The 18,098-nt window shown below is 47.3% G+C and overlaps 1 protein-coding gene across 2 annotated transcripts; it reads left to right on the top strand.

Moving 5' to 3' along the window:
* Positions 1-12,720: 12,720 nt before the first annotated feature.
* Positions 12,721-15,195, top strand: LOC120655692 (40S ribosomal protein S8-like). Of its 2 annotated transcripts, XR_005667694.1 has the most exons (6): positions 12,721-12,878; positions 13,018-13,090; positions 13,703-14,036; positions 14,431-14,606; positions 14,814-15,000; positions 15,043-15,195. XR_005667694.1 is itself a non-coding variant. In XM_039933637.1 (5 exons), exons 1-5 carry the CDS (start codon positions 12,875-12,877, stop codon positions 14,890-14,892), a joined length of 666 nt encoding a protein of 221 aa, XP_039789571.1. In that variant the 5' UTR covers positions 12,721-12,874; the 3' UTR covers positions 14,893-15,195. The 2 variants fall into 2 exon arrangements, 1 of the variants encoding a protein (XP_039789571.1); XM_039933637.1 differs by having other exon boundaries at positions 14,814-15,195.
* Positions 15,196-18,098: the final 2,903 nt, after the last annotated feature.

Below are 18,098 nucleotides of genomic sequence, written 5' to 3'. Positions count from 1 at the left end.
TCCCATCCGAGTGATGGCCGAGACTTTGTCAGGGTTGGGTTCGATGCCTCGCTGGGAGACAATGAAACCCAAGAGCATGCCTCGAGGCACCCCGAATACGCACTTCTCGGGGTTAAGTTTTACCCCTTTGGCCCATAGGCAATCGAATGCGATCCTGAGATCGGCGACCAGGTCGTCCGCCTTCCTGGATTTTACAACGATATCATCGACATATGCCTCTATGCTCCGCTCGAGATGGTCTCCAAAAACGTGGAGCATACACCGTTGATAAGTAGCTCTGGCGTTTCTGAGGCCAAAGGGCATCGTAATGTAGCAGTACATGCCGAAAGGTGTGATAAAAGAGGTCGCGAGCTGGTCGGACTCTTTCATCTTGATTTGGTGGTAACCGGAGTAAGCATCAAGAAAGGATAAGAGCTCACATCCTGCAGTAGTATCTACAATCTAATCAATTCGTAGCAAAGGAAAGGGAACCTTCAGACATGTCTTATTTAGACTAGTGTAGTCCACACACATCCTCCAGTTTCCACTCTTTTTCTTCACTAATACTGGATTAGCTAGCCACTCGGGATGGAATACCTCTTTGATGAATCCGGCCGCCAGAAGTTTTTGCAACTCCTCGCCGATCGCCCGGCGCTTAAGCTTGTCGAAGCGTCGCAGGCGTTGCTTCACCGGCTTGGAGTTGGGTCGGACATCAAGAGAGTGCTCGGCGACCTCCCTCGGTATGCCAGGCATGTCCGAGGGGCTCCATGCAAAGATGTCTGCATTGGCGCGGAGGAAATCGACGAGCACCACTTCCTATTTGTCGTCGAGGGTGGCGCTGATCTGCACCGCCTTGTCGTCGGAGTGGCTCGGGTCGAGGGGCACCTTCTTGATACCCTCGGCGGGTTCGAAGCTCCCAGCGTGTCGGTGCGTGGAGTCCAAGGCCTCGCTCACCATTTTGTCAAGGGTGGCTGCGAGGGCCTCGTCCTCCGCTTGAGCTTCCGCGCGCTCAACGCACTCGACGTCGCACTCGTAGGCGTGCTCGAACAAAGAGCCGATGGTGATGACGCCCTTCGGACCCGGCATCTTGAGCTTGAGGTAGGTGTAGTTGGGGACGGCCATAAACTTGGCGTAGCAAGGACGACCAAGGATGGCATGATAGGACCCTCGAAATCCCACCACCTCAAAAGTGAGTACCTCCTTGCGGAAGTTGGCTGCTGTGCCGAAGCACACAGGCAGATCGATCTGGCCGAGGGGTTGGACTCGCTTCCCTGGCACGACGCCGTGGAATGGCGACTTGCTGGGGCGAAGCTTGTCCAGTCCGATCCCCATGAGCTCCAAGGTGGGGGGCATACATGATGTTGAGGCTGCTGCCTCCGTCCATGAGCACCTTGGAGAAGCGGGTGTTGCCGATGATGGGGTCGACAACAAGCGGATACCGTCCCGGATGCGGGACGTAGTCGGGGTGGTCCTCGTGGCCAAAGGCGATGGTATCCTTCGACCAGTCGAGGTAGGATGGCGTGGCTTTGGTGACGAAAAAGACTTCGCGGCGCACACGGTTGCGCTGCCGAGGAGTCATATTCGTCGTGGCTCCTCCAAAGATGAAGAAGGCGTTCTCCACTGGAGGGAACTTGTCATCTCCACCTTTGTCGCCCGCATCCTTCTTCTTGTCTTCGTCGCGATGCGTGACGCGGTTGTAATACTTCTTGAGCATTTCGCACTACTCGAGGGTATGATTGACCGGGCCCTTGTGGTAAGGGCACGGCTTCTTAAGCATGTCGTCGAACTGGCCACCGCCGCCTCAAGGGGGGCCTCGAGGTCCCTTGCGGTCTGGGGCGGCTGCGAAGGCCTCCTCGGAGTCCTCTGCCTGCCCCGACCCGCGCTGATTCGGTGGGACCGGCTTCTTTCCCTTCCTCCCTCGCTTCTATTTCTTGGCGGGGGCGTTGGGCTTGACGCTGCTGCCCTCCGCGGGCACATCGTCCTTGCGCTTGCTCGATTTATCATCGAAGATGGCACCAACCGCTTCTTCGCCGGCGGCGAAGTTGGTGGCAGCGTCGAACAACTCGTTGGTGTTAACGGGTCGGCTTCTCGCGAGCTCATGCACTAGATTCCTGCACGTCGTACCCTCGAGGAAAGCGTTAATGACCTCGACATGGGTGACGCTATGGAGCTCGGTGCACTGCTTGGAGAAGCGTCGCACGTAGTCACGCAGGGACTCGCGGGGCTTTTGGCGACACCCTTTGAGATCCCAGGAGTTCCCAGGGTGCACGTACGTGCCTTGGAAATTGCCCACGAAGATATGGACCAAGTCGGCCCAGTTGTGGATCTGATCCGCAGGCAGGTGCTCGAGCCACGTTCGTGTGGCATCGGCAAGATGAAGAGGAAGGTTGCGGATGATGACCGCGTCCTCCGTCGCGCCGCCTAGCTGGCATGCTAGGCGGTAGTCGTTGAGCCAGACTGCAGGGTCAGTCTCGCCCGAGTATTTGACGAGGGTGTTGGGTTGTCGAAAGCGCGGGGGAAAAGATGCTGTTCGAATCTCCCGGCTGAACACCCGAGTGCCCGGAGGCTCCGGTGACTCACCCCTGTCGTGCTCGGGGTCGAAGCGTCCACCCCGTCGAGGGGTGTACCTCCTGCCATCGATGACGTTGCGGGCGTCGCCGTCGCCAGCGTACCCGCGACTATCACGGATTCGCTCCCTTACGGGAACTCTTCCGATGCGCTCGCGCACCGAGGGTGCCCTCACGCCGGGCGCTACGGCTGCCTTGCCCTTCCCCGCTGGGGGTGTGTGCACGGAAACCTCGCGGTCCTGACGCGCAGTTCCATCACGCTGCTCTGGGGCCTTCGAGCGCATACGAGACGTAGAACTCTCGGCCTGCTGCACGGAAGCTTGCTCGATGAGCTCCTGTGCCTCGCGGCGCAGGTTGCGGCCCGAAGGTGTCGATGGCTCGGGCATAGCTTGGAGTAGGTAAGCCGCAGCGACGAGCTTCTCGCCCGCCGTCTTCAGTTCCGGAGATTTGTCGACATTGTCGTCAGCCAGGATGCGCTCCCGGGCAACACGTCCCGCCGCCTGGGCGTGTGCACCAGGCACGGTACGCTGCTGCTCGAGTGCGGCGCGCAGCTCCTGGGTTTGTCGACGCTGCTCGTTGAGCTTGGCTTGAAGCTCGTTGAGCTGCGCCAGCTGAGCTTGTCGTGCCGCCGAGCTTGACGAGGAAGGGGCTGCAAGCGGGTTCGCCGGTTGCTTTGCCCGCGCGTCCGCCCCGGCGTCCCCATCGTTGCTTGGGGCATGGTCGTTCTACTCGTCCGCAAGGTCCGCCATGAAGCATTCCCTGGAAGGATCGAAATCCCCCTCGCTAGAGTCTTCGGAGCAGGTGAGGCAGTAGGCCGTCGCTAGCCGGAACGCGCGGAGAGCGTCGGGGTCGCGGACCCCGGAGTAATCCTCGGCCTCCTCGGCTACGAAGTTGTTCATGAAGAAGTCGATGTCGTCGGCGATCGAGCTCGCCGTCTCGGGGTAGGGTTCGTCAGGGGACGACGCGATGGGGCTGCGGATCGATCGAAGATGATGACCCAGCAGATCCTCATGATCAATGAAGCTAGCGCCGGTTGACGAGGCGTGGGCGGCGGCGTTGCGTATCCCGAAGGGGAAGGGCGACGCCGAAGTCGAGTTCCCCCTGGGAGGCACTAGTGCTGCCGCAGGCGATGGTGCCGGCACAGATGACGCCAAGGCACGTGATGACGAAACGGTGGCCCCGTTGGCCGTGATGCTGAGTTACGACATGCCAGCCTCGACCCATGTGGGGGAGTTGTGGCGTGCCGCATGCCGCCGCTCCGCGCGTGCTTGTCGCGAACGCTGACCCGAGCACCTGTTGCGCCGGGCTGGCGAAGTCGGAGCGATGGGGTTGCGTCCGGGAGAGAGGAGCTGCATAAAGTAACCGTTGCCGGTTGCCCTGAACTCGAGACTCCCGAACGAGATCATGCGTCCCGCTGGGAACGGATCCGAAACACCCATAGGGCATGGGTTGGATCTGCTCACCATCCGTGGAGATCAGATGGGAAAAAGAGAGGAAATGTCACGCAGCGTCCCCTACCTGGCGCGCCAACTGTCGGTGTCCCGACCCGGGGGCCTGGATCCCAACTAGTAAATGTTGCGTGTTTCCTCGTCCCAGATGATGATGCAAGAGGCAATCACAGTAACGCACGGTTTTATCCTGGTTCCGGCCACGGGGCCGTACGTCCAGCAAAGGGGGTGTGCGAGGGCACTATATTATCTTGCACCCGGAGTGTTTGTAGTAGGGGATACAAGCGAGGCGAGAGAGGGAGGGGAGCTCCCAAGTCTCAGCTAGTAGTGGAGTCGGTTGAGATGGGTGCTCAGTAGTCCCTGAACGTTCTCTTGAAGTGAGAAGCCAGAGAGACCAAGCAGACTAGAGCCCAGTGTCCAACCCCCGCTAAAGGAAGCCTACCTCCTCCTTTTATAGTTCACAAGGAGGGGCGGTGTACATGAGTGGGACCTTTTGTAAGATCCCAAGGATGCGGGTATATCTTGGTCGTCGTAGACTACGTCTCCAAATGGGTCCAAGCCATGCCATGTAGAGCCGCAGATGCAAAGCATGCCCATAAGATGTTCCATGAGATTATCTTTTCAAGGTTTGGCACACCAAGAATGGTAATCAGTGACGGAGGGTCACACTTCATTGACTCAGCCTTCCGGAACTTTCTCAAGGAGCTAGGGACAAGGCACAACATCGCGACTCCGTATCACCCTCAGACCAGTGGTCAAGAAACATCCAACAAACAAATTAAGAATATTCTGCAGAAGGCCGTGAATGAGATGGGGAGGGGATGGAAGCTGAAATTACCGGATGCACTTTGGGCATACCGTATAGTATACAAGACACCAATTGGAATGTCACCCTATCAGCTTGTCTACGGGAAAACTTGCCACTTACCCGTAGAGCTGGAGCATAGAGCGCACTGGGCAATCCAGAAGTGGAACATGGATCTTAAAATAGCCGGAGAGTACCGGAAGCGTCAGATCTCGGAACAGGAGAAATGGAGAGACAAAGCTTATCATAGTGCCTTGATCTACAAAGAAAGAACCAAGAGATGGCATGATAAGCGATTGAAGCCCAAGAACTTCAATCCCAGAGACAAGGTATTGCTCTTTAATTCCAGGGTCAAGTTATTTGGTCACGAGAAGCTGCGAAGCAAATGGCAAGGGCCGTATCACGTCATCAACACATCGCCGCATGGAGCCATCACGAAACAAGATGACGATGGTAACGCCTACAAGGTAAACGGTCAACGACTCAAGCTCTTCCTAGACCATAATAAAGCTCTCAATGAAGATATAGACATGATTGACTTAGTCGATCACGCATTTATATCTAAAAAGAGCCATATAGGCCGAAAGGGCAGGTGGGCCTATTCTACCTCTCAAACACCTAACCCCACCTGCTGACCCGCACAAACTGGGGCCCACTAGGGCCTAGCCTGGGTCGGCAGACCCACCAGGTCGGGCGAACCTGGGCCAGCTCTAGTGAGGCCCAGCTTCGGTGCACGACCTCCTTGACCCACCTAGAGTCCAATTCCGCGAGGGGCGACGACATTTCGCGACGAGAAAAAGGTGTCTCGCACCCTCTTTCCTCTCTTCGGAAAACCTAAATCCTCCACCTTGTTTCCATCTATTCCCTGAAACCTCCATTACTACTTACCAGCATCCCATCATCATCAACCCATGGCCGACAAGGAGATAGTCCCATACGTTGCGCCAGAATCCCACGAGGGCGATGCGCTCAGCCCTATGGAGCAATACTTCGTGGAGGCTCTCCAAGAAGAAGCCTTCTCGGTGACCATGACCTTGCTAGCAATGCCTCGAAGCACCCCTAGAAGGAGGGACCCGAGGGGCGCCAGGGGTAGGTCGGCCGACCACCCTGGTCGGCTGACTTCCCCACGAGCCCGTTCGGCTCCCGGCTTCTCTGGTGGTTCTCCATCGCCTGGTGGAACACCTCCAGCGGAGGGACGGCGTAGCAAACCATGGAATAGGCCCTCAAACAAGAAGCTGGAGGTCTTCGCTGTCAAGTTGTTCCAAGATGAGGATGCACCCGGGCCAAGGCTTAAGCTCGACGAGGAGTACGTGCATTCTTGGGTGACAAAGGAGGGCTGGATAATCAGCCACGAATACCGGCGCAACAAGATATCTCCTGATGAGCCACCACTCCAACCATGCCTCACAATCTTTGGAGTGAGACCACCGGCCAGAGCAGAAGATTATCAAGACAAGACTGAGATAAGGAAGCTTTCCAATGAGCTTACAAACACTCATATGGCCAATGTCGGATTGGATACATCTTAGCAGAGGTTGAGGACAGAGGTCAGAGAGATGCAAGAAGACCTCGACCTTTATTTCAAGTTTCTTGATGAGAGGATGGATCCCCTAATAGAGGCACTAGGGATCTAAAACTTCGAGTAGGGATCTTAGATAAGACCCCTAGTTATGATAGGTTTAGTTCGGGCGCTAGTCTTAGTCAGTTCGTTTAGGTTTAGGTCAGTTTAGTCGCGCCCTAGTTTTATTTGGTTTCATTTAGGATAGTAAACTTTGGCTCCCTGGTGTTAATGCCGGCAGAGCCCCATTATCTTTCATATTTGGTTTGTTTTGACTATGATCGATGAGCAGGTCGAAAATAAGTGTGGGGGGGGGGGAGATCCCATGATGCTATACATCCACGATCACATTCACACGTCACGTGCACCTCCCGCTCCGACTCCTGAGTTTGCACTACCTCACTTGTTTCCTCCCTTTAGCGTTTCTAAACATGCGCGTATCTTTTCAAATATTTGAATCAGTTTAAGAAATCTGCTAACAGGAGTTCTTGATAGATGCCTTGCATAAATGTTTTTCATGCTACGCTTAAGTTTGTGAACCATAACTTATAGGACCCCATTATGCTTAGTTGTTGACTAACATGAGATGTCTAGTTTAAAGTTGTTCGTCTCTCTCATGTTGACTAGTTTGGGAATTTTATTTAAACAAAACTGAGTTCTCGGTCTTATCTCTTTATCCACCATCCTACCAGGGCCATTTGTTACCTTCCACTTGAAAAAAAAATCCCATGCTATGTCTCTTGGCTTCATGTTGAGCTTGATCAAATTTTGTGACCCATCATGGTTTTTACTTTAGTTACGCTCTTGATTAAAGGTTATATGTTCAGATGAACCTCAGGCTCCTTAAATACTGTCTGACAATAGTATTCAAAAAAAAAGAAAGAGAGAGAGAGATGAAAAGATGGCATGCCAAAGAAGCATGACCCAAAAAAAAGAGAAAAAGATGGCATGCCAAAGAAGCATGACTCAGCAAATAAAGTCAGACATGAAAAGGAGCATGTATTTATCTGTGCACTATCCTAATCAGTTCGTAAATATGAGTATCAACATATGAATCCAATCTTTGACCTTGCAACAGATTTGAGTCAAGTAGATGTCATTCTACCTCATCCATCAAAACTCTACATATACCATCAGAGCCGGTGAGGTGAAATAAGGGAAAAGTGATGGTAAGAAGCTATGAGCGATTCTGAGAGACCCATGGAAGGGAGTAAGACCATGAACATCTTTTTCTGCAAAAAAATTCTTTCAAAAATTCCCCAAGTCTGGCAGCATGACAGGATGACACTTGAAGCCAAGATCATTCCGTTCTTCAACAACTCAAGATATTATGGTAGACACATTCAAGTTCACAAGCAAGAGCAAGGTATGGAATAACTTTTGTGCAGGATATTCTATCAGGAAGCTACCGCTTTACCTCAGTCCTGACCTTTACTCAGGACGAGCAAACGACCACATATAAGCGTTTCTAGATCCAACAGTGATTATTAGTTCTATGATGAATCTATGAAAGTGATCATAATTCATGAGCTCAATCTTCCATACAATATCATGAATTATAATATCTGCAATATCTGGTCGCTTAATGCTTTGAAAGTCTGCAAAAAATAATAGAAAAATGCTAAAAATGCAGAACCAGTTTTAATATCTGCAGTTCTTGAAGTCCAAAAATTATGAAATTTATGCAGTAGCTTACTCGATGCATGTGTAGTTTGCTGTAAAAGTTTCATGTTCAAAAGCTATGTCTATGTTTGTAAATCTGTTTTTGTTCAGTTTATTTTGCTAAGGCTAAAATAAATAATTGCTATTGTCCATAAGTGTTGGTAAATTTTTGTTATACTTTTTATCAATATTTTATCATGCTAATTAATTTGTGTTACCATATTATAACTGCATGTTAAGTTTTTACATTTGTTTAGTTCCTAGCTATAGCTTTTCCTTTTAAAACTGTTGTTGAATAATCCTTTTCTGCATGGTTAAATTCAGCAATTTGTGTTGATCATATGTAAATTATGTTAACTCTTTTAGGACCAGAGTGTAGTTCATTTTTATTTAACTTGCTTAAGTTTGCTTGTTAGTTAAGTAAATCTTCCTAGCTGTGTATGCATCTAAAAAAGATTTGGTACATGTTTTGGTGTTTAAGGGCTACCATGATAATTGAAAGAATCCTTCTTATTTGTGCAAACTAATTTAAATTAGGTATTATTTCCATTTTCAAGATTCAGCATATGTTTTGATGCATCTGTAGCTCGATTTGGTGGACATGTATTTGAATTTTGTGAATCTGTAGTTTGTTTGGGTGGATAGTAGTTCGATTTAGTTATCGCGCAGCTGGTCAGCTAAGCTAGATTTGGAGAGGTTGCCATTACACGCCCATCTGCACTCGAGGATGCTAATTGTTGTTTCTTGTTCTCTTATTCTAATTGTTTTGGCAGCGCTGATTCTAGCAGCAGGATGTGTTGTTACCGGGGGGGGGGTCAGATGGAGCATAGTGGCAGCGCTCCTCACTCAAGTTGCAAGGATCGTTCTCCTCTCTTGAACTATTGTAAACTATGAATTGATTATTAGATTGAGCTCAACATAAGGTAAAAAAAATTAGCTCTATGAAAGATAAGAGATATATGCACCATAGAAGAAATATAGCTTTAAGAAAAACAAAATTTTACAAGTACTTGATTATTATGATCACAATTTTTATTTCTAAACGTGACTCACACCAAAATTTTAGTGGCAACCATGCATGGAGTGCAACCATAGCTCTGATGCCACCCTGTGAGGAACCAGCCCAAATTGATCCCGTTTAATCAAGTTATCGTCCATTGATCAACTAGATTAAAAAGAACCAACCCCGGTAGTCCTTGAAATGTGTCACGAGCACTGCCCAGGATTTAAACACACTCCACAAGCACAGGTTAAACATCATCACACAAGCACATCCTAACATAGAGTTTGGATTACATAAGGAGGTTCAAGTACAAGAACATCAAGTCTTAGAGTTTTGCAGCGGAAAGTTCTATGTCGCGCTCATTCCATACATAGTACAAAATAAGAAGGTTAACACTATATGCCGATAGTGCCCTTCCCACAACCACCGGCCATCTACTTCTCACCCGCACCTCCGTCCGCGGGGTAGAAGTACCCAAAGATAGCCTCCGACTGCGGATCACCTGCATCAACTTTAACGATAGCACCATGAGTACAAAAGGTACTCGTAGGGCTTATCCAATATGGGTATCTACTTGCACGACCTCAAGGACAATGCATTTGGTTTATAGCAAGAATAGGGTCATGGTATTTGATTTTGCATAAAAAGCATCTACTTTGATCAAGTTATAATAAAGCAAAAGACATAGCATCTATGATCTCTATAACATGCATCAATACAATTGCATAAGTAAAGTGATCATAATTCATGAGCTCAATCTTCCATAAACTCTTCTTGCGGTGATATACGTTAAAGTCTAAGTACAAGAGCGTGCTCAATCACCAAGAGCGCGGCTATTGCAATAGAATAAAGACCCTGTAGGGGTGTACAACTTTTCCCACACGAGAACAAGACCAACGACCATACCCACGGCCAAGGATAAGTGTTGATTCATGTCTCAACCTTTCATACAAACACATGTCTTATATTTCTTTTGGACCGTTAGATGGTCTAATCTGAGTGGTTTCCAACATTTTTTTAAGATGAATCTATGATTTTGGAGATGAATAAAGATCAACATACATAAAAAAATTCCAACCAAATGTATGGCTTTCATTTTGCACATTGGTGGTATAATTCCTTAAGGCTAATATTATTGGTTAGTTGTTATGCTAAACTGACGTTTTAACAATAAAATCATGCTTGGATAGGCTCATTGTTTTGATAATCAATATTACTTGTTAGGTTACTAAATATTTGCTTTTATTTTTTCTTCAGCTCATGATATTTGATATGAGAGGCAGTGAGTCACCAGCCATGGTTATGCCAGCAAACATTTATGGATTATTGGCTAGGTAAGTTTTGAAAGCTTTATTTCTCTCTTTCATGAAGCAAAGTTACTTGATGTATTACAAAAAATGTGGGGGGTGCTTGCAACTGGTATTTCATATGCTTCAGTACTCTTCTTTAGTTGTCTTATGTAACACAAATTCTCCAATAGATCAGCTGCACAATAAGCTTTTTATTACAGGAGGTTTAGCTAATTAACTTGCTAGATTACCAGGTTGAATTGTAGTGGCTCTGGCGCCACCGCTCTCTGCCACTTGCTCGAGTGCTGGGCACTCGTGTACAAGGCCAGCGTAGGTAGCAAGGGCGCCACGTCAGCAACACCATCTCCTACGCCATCAGCCTGGTGATGCTGGCGCTGTACCCTGTATGTGAGGCTGTCCAACGTGTGCAAAGAAATATGCGCCCTGTTTGTTTCCGCTTAACTTATAATCTAAGCTTAGTCGAGAGAAGTGAAGATTTTCTCGCTTCTCATAGTTCAAATCTCTGAAGCGGATTATCAGAGAAGCAAAAATAAGCAAGACATTTGATGGGATTATCACTTATTTCCACCGATAAGCCGATTATAATCGGAAAGAAACAGGGCCATGGGATGGCTTCTCCAGGGAGGCACTTAAGGACCTATGCCGGTTCACTGGATTGCCTTGCCGTCTGCAATGATAATTTGGTGTGGATTGGAATACTTAAATTTCAACAATATCTTACAGTATTATAATACAATCTGACTATTTTGCTTTTGGAGGGGTTTCACATGTGTTGGTCATTCAAACCTTTGTTACTTATTAATGAGATTTTTTATAGTAGTTCTATGCATTCCAATTATTTTTAAATAACTTAATTTTAAACACGTACCTGTGGTAAACACTCTTACGCTGGACTTGTGCTGGACTTGTGTCTCTAGTGAAGCGGGCAACCTTTGGGGCGTCTTTTTTATTTTTATTTTTTTCAAAAATATTTTTTTACATAAATATATTTTCGATTTCACAATTTACAGTTTTATACCCCTATCGCCCGGCAGGGGGCGGCCGCCCAGTAGGGGGCGGCAGGGACTTATATGTAAATAAAAATAAATAATTTTTATTTGCGTGGAGGCCCCTGGCGGGAGCCTGCCGCCCCCCTGCCGGGGGGCGGGGGGCCTGCCGCCCAGTGGAGGGCGCGGCAGGGGGTCTGCCGCCCTGCAGGGGGCGACAGACTTCGCAAAATTGCAGCAGTGGGCCATTAGATGTGGTTTTAGTTATTTTCGATACAAATAAAAACCATTAATAAAGTATATGAATATGAAAAGTATAAGTTAGCAATTCATACACATACACAAATGAGAACGAAATAAGTATAACATGACGACATGTCCATAACAAAAATACAGAAATAGTTAGAAGCACCTCCTAACAACCCCGGCCACCCTAGCCATGTCGACCTCTTTTACGCTGAGCGTGGACGTGGTCTGTAGAGTAGGTGTGTCACTCTGGAGGCCCTACGTCTCTACCTGGACGTCCGGTGGCCACAGGTGTCTGGAAGGTAGGATCAGCCTGCTGGTTAGGTGTAGAAAATAACCGACTCCAATCTTCGAAGTTCGCCTCAAAAGTATCCTGTGCGGGCCATGTACAGTAGCAACATGGCCCACACAGAATACCTTTGAGGTGAACTTCAAAGATTGGAGTCGGTTATTTTCAACACCTAACCAGCAGGCCGATCCTACCTTCCAGACACATGTGGCTACCGGACGTCCAGGTAGAGACGTAGGGCCTCCAAAGCGACACACCTACTCTACAGACAACGTCCACGCTCAGCGTAAAAGTGGTCGACATGGCCGGGGTGGCCGGGGTGGTTAGGAGGTGCTTCTATCTGTTTCTGTATTTTTGTTATGGACATGTCGTCATGTTATACTTATTTCGTTCTCATTTGCATATGTGTATGAATTGCTAACTTATACTTTTCATATTCATGTACTTTACTAATGGTTTTTATTTGTATCGAAAATATCTAAAACCACATCTAATGGCCCATTGCTGCAATTTTGCTGAGCCTGCCGCCCCCCTGCCGGGCGGCAGGGGGGCGGCAGGGACTTATATTTCCCGGCAGGGGGGCGGCTGGCTCCCGCCAAAAGCCTCCGTGCAAATAAAAATTATTTTTATTTATATATAAGTCCCTGCCGCCCCTCTGCCGGGCGGTAGGGGTATAAAATTGTAAATTGTGAAATCGAAAATATATTTCTGTAAAAAATATTTTTGAAAAATATAAAAATAAAAAAGACGCACCTTTGGGCTTCCAATACTACTACACAGGCCTACTGGCCCGCAACCTTTAAAGAGTGCACAGCTGATGGGCCTCATGATCTCCACCGTCGGATCAGCCCATCGCACCTGTGAATAAAACCTAGCCCGCGGCCGCCGCCACCTATATAAACGAACCCTCGTTTCGCTCTCCTCTTCCCTGCGAGACCCAACCACAAGAGCGGCGGCGCGGGCGGACCAGGAGGAGGCCGCGGAGCAGCAGGAGCAGCCGGGCAAGGCCACCGCTGCCACCATGGGTGAGAGCTCTCCCCCGCCGCCCTCCGCCCTCCGCTTCTTGTTCTGCTTGTTCATCTCCCGCGACCGGAGTTCTTGTTCTGTTCGGTTTGCGAGATGCTGATGGCTGCGGCGGCGGTTGCTTTGGATGTGTCTGTGCAGGTATCTCGCGTGACTCGATGCACAAGCGCCGGGCCACCGGTGGGAAGCAAAAGGCCTGGAGGAAGAAGCGAAAGTAATTGCCGGTTCCCTCCCCCTTTCTCTTTCATTTGGACTCATTTCGGTTTGCATATTTGTAGATTTGGCTAGTGTAAGATTAGGTCATTACTATACGCGGATAGATAGATTTTGATTTCGATCTGTGATTGATCCGAGCTGTATTGTCTGCTCTCGACGAGATTAGGTGAACTCCAGTGACATTTCACTGTTTTAGATTACCCGCACCTCTGAATTATGTGGTCGCTAAATCAACAATGACTAAGTGATGTTGCTTCTAAAGAACGATGGAGTCCTGCTGTTGTCATGCAATAACGATTGTCTCCCTTTTCAATTTTATGTCTTCTTTCGAGATGCCAAATGGGGTTAACTTGACCGAATTGATAGAAGGATAGCTGTTATGGCAATGTATCATTTGAGTTGACATGAAGTACCTTCATGTGCTGCTCGTAATGCATGATGTACAATTTTATGATTTTTCTTGTAAAACAGAGTTATTGAGGCTCTGGTAATGGGAATTGTAGTTATCAGCTAATATGGAAGTAAACCTTGGTCTATGTATTGTGCTGACTTGATTGTGCCCTAGGTATTGTGGTTTTGCTCAGAGGTTAATTCCGCTTCTCATCTGTAGGTATGAGCTTGGCCGCCAGCCAGCCAACACCAAGTTGTCAAGCAACAAGACAGTGAGGAGGGTCCGTGTCCGAGGAGGTAATGTGAAGTGGAGGGCTCTCCGCCTGGATACCGGTAACTACTCATGGGGTAGTGAGGCTGTTACCCGCAAGACCCGTATCCTGGATGTTGTCTACAATGCGTCAAACAATGAGCTTGTTCGGACCCAGACCCTTGTGAAGAGCGCCATTGTGCAAGTTGATGCTGCCCCATTCAAGCAGTGGTACCTCACTCACTATGGAGTGGACATTGGTAGGAAGAAGAAGGCCCCGGCTGCTAAGAAGGATGCTGCTGAGGTATCATTCTTTCCAACCCAAGTTCAGTGTTGGTTGTGAAATAATGTATTGTTTATTCTTTATTTCGTGAGAGATCTGGCTACTGCACATGCTTGTGTTTACTAATTGCATATATATTTGTAGATTTCATTTTTGTGAACTGTTTGTATTGATTACTTGCTTATGCATCTGTAACTTGTTTTAGGTTTCATGGGATGATCTAATTATGATCTTTCCTTACAAATTTGGTAGGAAAAAAAAACTGTGTCAATATGTTCATGGGAGATGTTGAAATATCCACAATTGATTTAGTATTTATGTTAACACTTTTGCAGTTAACCAAAGTACCTTTTCTATATTGTAGATCTTATGGTTCCCTTATGTAATATTTATTATTTTATTTTTCTATGTACAGGGTCAAGAGGGTGAGGCCACAGCTGAGGAAACCAAGAAGAGTAACCATGTCCAGAGGAAGCTTGAGAAGCGCCAGCAGGGACGCACACTTGACCCGCACATTGAGGAGCAATTTGGAAGTGGAAGGTTGTTGGCATGCATTGCTTCTCGCCCTGGGCAGTGTGGCCGAGCTGACGGGTAAAGAATATTAAAATTATGTTTGGGTTTCTTCTTAGCTCATGATTCTGTAGTGAATTATAGATTGTTGTGCTGGCTGTTTAGGGTCAATACTGATTTGGTTGGCATCCAGTCATTTAGATCATTTATTGGGCTCAGCTAGTTTTGAAACAAAGCCTTGTGTCACCAAATCAGCTGCTTACAATGGCATTTTCCTTTGTATTACAGTTACATCATTGAGGGTAAAGAGCTCGAGTTCTACATGAAGAAGCTCCAGAGGAAGAAGGGCAAGGGTGCCGCAGCTTAGAAGCAATATATTGTCTGGAAGGGGGTGACTTATCTTATCCTTTACTCTGGGTTTCGTTAGTCCTCAAGTGTGTTATGTCGTGTTGCAGACCTGATGAACACCAATTTTAATTTTCTGAAAGTGAATCTACTTTAGCTTCAAAGAACTGAGAATTTTCACCTGCTGTGGTTTTGTATTCTCTTGATGTTTAGGTTCACAGTTTATTGGCAGTTTGTGTTTAGCAGTTTTGGTATTCTCTTGATGTTTGGGTTCACAGATTATTGTCAGAAGGTGAAATTGGTAGCTGCTAGCCGTTCCAGCTTCTATTCTGTTAATTTGGTGGGACTAACTTATTTTAATCTTCCCATGAAAGCACAGCTGAAACCTATACTCCAAAAATGCTTAAAGCTGTGGACCATAATTCATCAGATAATCGATGCAGATGTCTAAAATAATTGTGTTCGTGTATAGAGATGCATCATATCAGTAAAAGCCATATAATGCTAAGAACTATGTGTAAATGAAGGAACCCAGAATGGTGAGAAGCATGTTACCAACGGATTAAATCAGCTTGTTTCCAGTGATCCAATAACAACTTGACTTCATTCTTTGCCTCCATATTTCAAATTTTACACACAATTGATAGGAGTTAGTTTGATGTCAATCCTCTGAAATAAAAGAATCTGATTTGTCTGATTCGCACCTGGAGCTCATGGATTTCTTCTTCTTCAAATGATCCTCTTCCCGTGATAAGCACATCAAACTGTATAGAAGACAACAATTATTCTTATGAGAGAAAAGAATAAAGATGAAATCACCACAATTGGGCAATAAGTATCATGAACTGCTCATAGCCAGGGGAATAGAGTGATAATTAACAAGATGCACATGCAGGGCTGAAGAAAAAGTGGAAATGTTGTTCAAACATATCCATAGTCACCGGAGTTCCCGGAACGATGGATCGAGGAACGATGAACCCGGAACGAGGAACGACGTTTTCGATGCATTTTTTCATTGTGGGAACGAAAACGTTCCCGCGTTCCCGTCCCGGAACGACCGTTCCCGGAACGTGGAACGCTGCATCGTTCCCGTTCTGCGGTGACTAAGAACATATCCATGATGCAGTGTGGCTAAAAAAGAGCATGTCTAAGATTATTAAAAATAAAGCATATCGGTGAGAGCTGCTCCTTGCAAAATTTTTGTGTCTTTACTCGTTACAACCATGGTTTTAAATAGCGGGCTATGACAAATAGCGGCGTATTTTTCCCCGAGGCTATGTAATGGATGCACAAAAACATAGTAATTAGCGAATTTTATAAATATAAATATATTTCTAGGGCTACGGAAACATTACTTAAGTTGAGAATACAACACAATTCATGCAATTAAATATTCAACTGTCCAAAAGACCAAAATAGTAGCACTGAAATAAGGATAAGGCTATAGCGGCACTAAAGCTACGCCATTTAGCGCAGCTATAGCCCAATTTAGCATTTATAGCTACCATAGCGGCATAAATACAAATAGCGTAGCGGAGACCCTTTAAAAAGGCTATAGCGGGGCTATAGTGAAGCTATAGCCCGCTATTTAAAACCATGGTTACAACATAAAATAACTGTAGAAGTTTATGTCATCATATATGCAAGAAGCACGTCGATCCACTGCTCGAGCTCGCGCTAATCAACAAAGGGCGCGCGGCCGTCGGGCGGAGGGAGGAATCCCGGCCGCTTTTTGCAGCAGATATTCGGGACAACCGAGCGTGGCACGCGCGCAATTAAGGCGCCTCCCGCAACAGTGGAGCCGCACTAATCAGGCAAGCTAACCAACACGGGCGGGGTGGGCGGCTAGTTTAGCGGTGGCGGTACAGGTCGAGCTCGGGCGCGGCGGCCGGTGGAAGCCTGGGAGGAGGAAGGGGAGAGAGGGGGGGGGGGGGGGCGGAAGCGGAGGCGAGGGCGTTTAATTCCATGTGCATGCCGTGCGCGCTGGGTAGGGGGAATTGCCGCTTCTGCCCCGCGCGCCGGTTTTCCCTTTTGTTTTCTTCCTGCCGCGTGGAGGGGGGGGGCCTTCGGAGGGGCAGCTCGGGGAGTAGAGGTGGCAGCACGAGTACAGCAGGCAGCAGGGGTGGGCATCTGCGGAAATCCTATCCATCTTTCACAAGATTTATAGTCTATGTATCTTTCATTGTTTGAGATTCGTGCAACACTATATGGACGGTAATGATTACATCTAGATGGCACATCACGTGGCTGGCGGGGCAAGGGGATTGTAGCGCATCGCTGGGAGAGAGGGAGCAGCTGGTTGCAGTGTCCACATGTTGCGGTACAAATGAAGGGAGGGGACGAGAGGTTAAACGAATTCTAAACTTTCATCGGCCTTTTCTCTTCAACCGTACACCCAATTTAAAATCCATTTGAACCATTGTATTCATTAGAATTAATGCCAACAAATAAGATCCAATATGCTAGTTTCTATTTTTTATTTTAACCTTTCAACATTTTAATATACTAGTTCAATATTTTCAATATATTGTGTCAACATTTGTAGTATACTCTTTCAGTATTTTTTAAAAAATGTTGAATTAGTTTTTTAAAATGTTAAATTAGGTTTTTTACTGTGTTGAATTAGTTTTACAAAATTGTTGTATCTAGCATCATAAAATAATTTGGTAGGAAAAAAAAGGAAAACACCATATTCTTATCCCTTCATTCATACACCGTCCGTGCGTCTGCCAGGTTGGTGCTTGCTGGTGCTCATGTGCCGCGTTTACCTTGTGTGCACTGTTGGGCTTAGATGGGCTGTGCGATACAGTGCTTTTCTGTCTTCTGGTAGATGGATAGGAAGCCCCGGGCATCTGGAGGGGAGGAGGGGGTGGCGATGGCTGTACCAGTAATCCAGGCTTCCTAGCGCCGCTGTACCAGTAGAAGACAAATTCAACCATTGAGTACGCTTAACCATTCATACTGAAACACACAAGAAAGAAAGCAACTGAAACACCACAAAAAAAAACCCTGATGTAGCTGTACAGGTCAGCAATTGACCAGCAGCATATCATTCTTTTATCATCAGTTCAGCTTTCATGGAGCACAATGTGTCTGAAGCATGTGTTGAAGTCACCTATGCACGAGAAACGATAAGATTTCAGTCATTACATATATCGCACATAATAAATCAATTTCACTTTAAGCATCGGAAATAACCAATTTATTGAGTAGTAGGCAAGAAGCAAA

Source organism: Panicum virgatum, chromosome 1N (assembly GCF_016808335.1).
Source record: "Panicum virgatum strain AP13 chromosome 1N, P.virgatum_v5, whole genome shotgun sequence".
Taxonomy (NCBI): Eukaryota; Viridiplantae; Streptophyta; class Magnoliopsida; order Poales; family Poaceae; genus Panicum; species Panicum virgatum.
Note: the sequence above shows the minus strand (reverse complement) of the source record. Positions and strands in the feature narration are given on the sequence as shown.

Bases quoted from the DNA above. Each gene is read 5' to 3' on its own strand.
- LOC120655692 (XM_039933637.1), top strand. The intron at 13,091-13,702 runs GTAATTGCCGGT...TCTCATCTGTAG, and splicing joins GCCTGGAGGAAGAAGCGAAA to GTATGAGCTTGGCCGCCAGC. The intron at 14,037-14,430 runs GTATCATTCTTT...TTCTATGTACAG, and splicing joins CTAAGAAGGATGCTGCTGAG to GGTCAAGAGGGTGAGGCCAC.